The 4321-nt window shown below is 38.9% G+C and overlaps 1 protein-coding gene across 1 annotated transcript in view; it reads left to right on the top strand.

The window, feature by feature from the left end:
* Positions 1–4321, top strand: part of HADHA (hydroxyacyl-CoA dehydrogenase trifunctional multienzyme complex subunit alpha) — a gene marked incomplete in the record, with an annotated part of 49093 nt that overhangs the window by 16710 nt on the left and 28062 nt on the right. Inside the window, 3 exon segments of the mRNA XM_006162229.3 lie at positions 1582–1684; positions 3177–3299; positions 3974–4092. Of these exon segments, the coding sequence (XP_006162291.2) occupies positions 1582–1684; positions 3177–3299; positions 3974–4092 (345 nt within the window).

Consider the following 4321-nt stretch of genomic DNA (forward strand, 5'->3'; position numbering starts at 1 on the left):
GACAACGCCACAATCCCTTCTCCATTTTCCTCTTGGGATCTTGGGCACACACTCACACGCCTGGCGTGAGTTTAAGCCACTGGGTCCGGGACTCGAACCACAGTCGACTACATGGGAGTCCAGCGACATAGCCATTATGCTAACTGCTGGTCCCAAATTCACATAATTATTGATCAGGGTCTTTCGTTAGTCCCTGAAGAAAGATAAAGGTAAATAAGAAGCACTGCTTTTCCAGAGCTATCATTTCATTTGTTCCTTCTCTGCAAAGTATCAGTATTATATGGTTTTTCAAATCCATGGGTCATATTTCATCTTAACTCTTAAGAGGCAGCCCTGCCCTCATTACCTAATTAGGATGATCTCAGTTCTATATATATATATTTTTTTTTTTTTTTGGAGAGGTTTTTGCTATAGGGCGCGTGTGCTCGCCAGATAGACAGAGAGACAGAAAGTGAGAAATCACTCCCATGGCCACACCGCAGTCCATTCTCCTTTCGGGATCTTGAGCACACACGCACATGCACCCGGCGTAAGTTTAAGCTCCTGGATCTGGGACTCTAACCATAGTCGACAACATGGGAGTCCCATGACATAGCCATTATGCCAACTGCTGGTCCCCTCAGTTCTATTTTTGTTAAGCCAAAAAATCTTTCCAAATACTGTCAAAACTACCAGATTTCTTAGTTTCCACTAGTTCCAATATAGGAATTTTATTCTATTTATTTAATTTCATTTTATTTATTCATTCATTTATTTTAGTATGATGGAGAGGAGGCGAGTGAGAAAGCAGGCCACCACGTCTGGGACTCCGACCGTAGTCAGCCATGTGGAAGTGTCAAGCGCTTTAACCACCACGCCACCTGCTGGTCCTAATTTGTTAAATAATTATTTATTATTACTATATTTTTAATTTTTCTAGAGGGCATGTGCACTCACAGAGAGAGACAGAGAGAGAGAAAGAAAGTAAGAAAGAAAGCCACCAGGCCTAGGACTCAAACTATGGCTGGCCATAGGGGAGTCCAGCACCTTAACCACTATGCCACCTGCTTCCCTCCCAATATAGGAGTTTTAAGTGTTATATAGTGATAGAGAAAAGAAACTCAGAATGACAAAAATAACAATTTTAGGAAATGTCAAATTAGTTCTCCACCTTATTGATTCTGTAAGAAAGAAATACACACTGAACTAAAAGAAGAGGTGAAGACATTTATACTTCATCTGGAATTCTCAAAGTTCCCTAAATGTGTATCACTATGTAAAATTTAAATAACTGGGCCAGTGGGTGGTGTGGTGGTTACAGACGCTGGACTTCCACATGGCTGATCGCACTTTGAGTCTCGGACCTGGTAGCTTGCTTTTTCACTTCATCTCTATTTCTCTTTTTTTGTCTTTCTTTGGTAAAATTAAAACAAATAATAATAATAAATAAAGTTAAAAAAATAATCCTTAAAAATTTTACTGATAGCATAATATCTGGTTTGGTTTTCCTCATTTTAACGTTTGCTCATTTGATTCTTAGCAAACTATAATCGTCACTCTGCTTTCTTTCCCTCTGTATGCTGCTCCTGGCTTGCATGTTAGGTGGGCGTGCCTGCTGCTTTTGACATGATGCTGACTGGTAGGAACATCCGTGCAGACAGAGCAAAGAAGATGGGTCTGGTTGACCAGCTGGTGGAACCCCTAGGTAAGTGTGAGCGTGTCTCAGAGTCGAGCCTTGGAAAAATACTGATTTTCTTAGAGTCAATCTCATGACTCTTGGAAAATTCAAACTTACTAAGAAGTAAATCATTTCAAGGAGTGAAGCTTTCTAAGATATTAAATCATTTTCAACATCACCCTGATTTCTGTTTGAATTTATTTATAATCAAAACATCAGGAATACAGAATTCAGTCAAGTCATCGTTTTTGATTCTTAAATGATCTATGTCATCTGTGCTTGACCCTCCTTTGGTTTTTGTATGTGTTAATCACATGAGAATATTAACAGTAACTGACATCTCGAGCCACTCACCCCCTACACGGTTTCTTTGCCTCCTTTTTCCCAAGGAAATCACTGTTCTAAATGTATGTTCCTCACATTTCTTTAAAATCACCATTATTGAGATATTATTTACATAATGACAGATTTATCCATTTTGAATGTACATTTTGAGTTTTTGCAAATGTACATAGCTATATAAATATTACCACAATCAATAAGTAAAACATTTTTAGTTAGTGGCTTTTTGTGTCTTTCACCTAGTATAATACTTTTATGCTATATCCTTGCTGTTGCAAAAATCAGCAACTTTTTCCTTCTTATTACTGGGCGTTATTTCACTGTATACATTTATGATAGTTTTGTCTATCTTTTCACCAAATGATGAGTATTAGAGTTATTACCAGTTGGCGAGAGTGCTGAATAAAGCAGCTGTGAACATTTATGTGCAAGACTTTAAGTGGACATGTGTTCTATTTCTATTAGGTAAATACTGAAGAATAGATAGACTGGCCCATATAAAAGATATGTGTTGGGAACCAGCAATAGCGTAATGGCTATGTCGCTGGACTCCCACGCAGTCGACCGCGGTTCGCATCCCGGACCCAGTGGCTTGAAACTCATGCCGGGCGCGTGTGCGTGCATGCCCAAGATCCCAGGAAGAGAATGGAGAAGGGATTGCAGCGTGACCATCCCCTCTTGGGGGGTGATTTCTCGCTTTCTGTCTCTATGTCTCTCTCTGTCTGTCTGGCGAGCACGCACGCCCTATAGTGAAAAAAACCTCTCAAAAAAAAAAGAAAAAGATATGTGTTTGGCTTTTAAGAAACCATCAAACCATCAAAATTGTTGTACCATTTTATATTTGTCTTTACAAATGGCTTTGCAATTTATTCATTTTTTCCCCTAGTATTATATCAAAAGTACGAGCTGTACTATACTACATCCTACTCAGAATTCGAAGTCAGACTGAAGTGGGTTAAGACCTTGTTTTCCACCTGCAGCACGATGTTCTGCCTTTCCTCAGTGATATTCCTCATGTTTGAGTTCCTGACTCTGCCACCTTTCACTCTCTGATCTGCAATGGAAAACCGTGCTGGCAGTTGGTGCTAGAGCTTTGGCTTTGGCCTACCTGGGTTTTTCTTACCTGAGACTGATTAAGTCTGGTTTGCATCCTACTCTGTTACACTTATTTTTATAGGACCAGGAATAAAACCTCCAGAGGAACGGACGATTGAATACCTAGAAGAAGTTGCAGTTACTTTTGCTAAAGGACTAGCTGAGAAGAAGATCTCTCCTAAAAGAGAAAAAGGATTGGTGGAAAGTGAGTATCCTTGTCAAAGAGCAAAGGCAGAGGTTCTTTCCTGGCAGATTATTTGCTGTAAATTCAAAATAAGGGATAGGTAAATGCATGGATACAAGTCAGCCCTCAGGGATGTAACTACTCCATTGTAGGGTCAAGTGCTCAACCATATGTTGACTCATTACTACCTTTTTTCTAATGTCAGAGGGTGCATGGCCCATGAAAGAGAGAGAGTATATGCCTCCAGTAGGGCCTGGTCACACTGCAATCCTTTCTTCTCAAATTCTTCATCCTGTCGGGATGCTGGGCACATGCATACCCAGTGTGTTTTTTCACACACTGCTAGGGGTGGGACTCAAACTCTGGTCAGCCCTGTGGGATCCAGCTTCCTCTGCGCAGTGTTTGACTGTTGTACTACTAAAGTCATTTATTTACTTTTTATTTTGGATCATTTTAAACAATAATATTAAAGTACAGTAGTGTAATAGCATAATACACCATGTACCCAAGGCCCAGCTGTGACATTTACCAGCTAATTAAAGTATATTTAAAGAAATGTTTAGGTTGTATTTATTAGAGTAAAAAGCAGTTCTTTCACATAACTAAAATTATTGCATTTTTATGGGATTTACAGAACAAATTATCCATGGAGGCTAGACTTTCCAGTAAGCATCTAAAAACATTTTACCTTCCAGAATTGACATCATACGCCATGACCATTCCATTTGTCAGGCAACAAGTTTATAAGAAGGTGGAAGAAAAAGTGCGAAAGCAGACTAAAGGCCTTTATCCTGCACCTCTGAAAATAATTGATGTAAGTCTCACCTTCTGCTCCCACCTTTCTCGAATTTTCTTCTTTCGTATATAGTAATGCTCTTTATTGACATTCTGAATCATGTATAAAGTTCTTAATTCTGCTATTAAAATATTTGCCCAAATTAAGGAAAGAATATATAGCAAGCTTAAAAAATGTGTATAAAATGATGTAACTGGGGAAAATTAATGCTAGACACACTCATTGGTCAATGAATTTAACACTATCA

The sequence above is a fragment of the Tupaia chinensis genome, unplaced genomic scaffold (assembly GCF_000334495.1).
Source record: "Tupaia chinensis unplaced genomic scaffold, TupChi_1.0 Scaffold139757_1, whole genome shotgun sequence".
Lineage (NCBI taxonomy): Eukaryota > Metazoa > Chordata > Mammalia > Scandentia > Tupaiidae > Tupaia > Tupaia belangeri.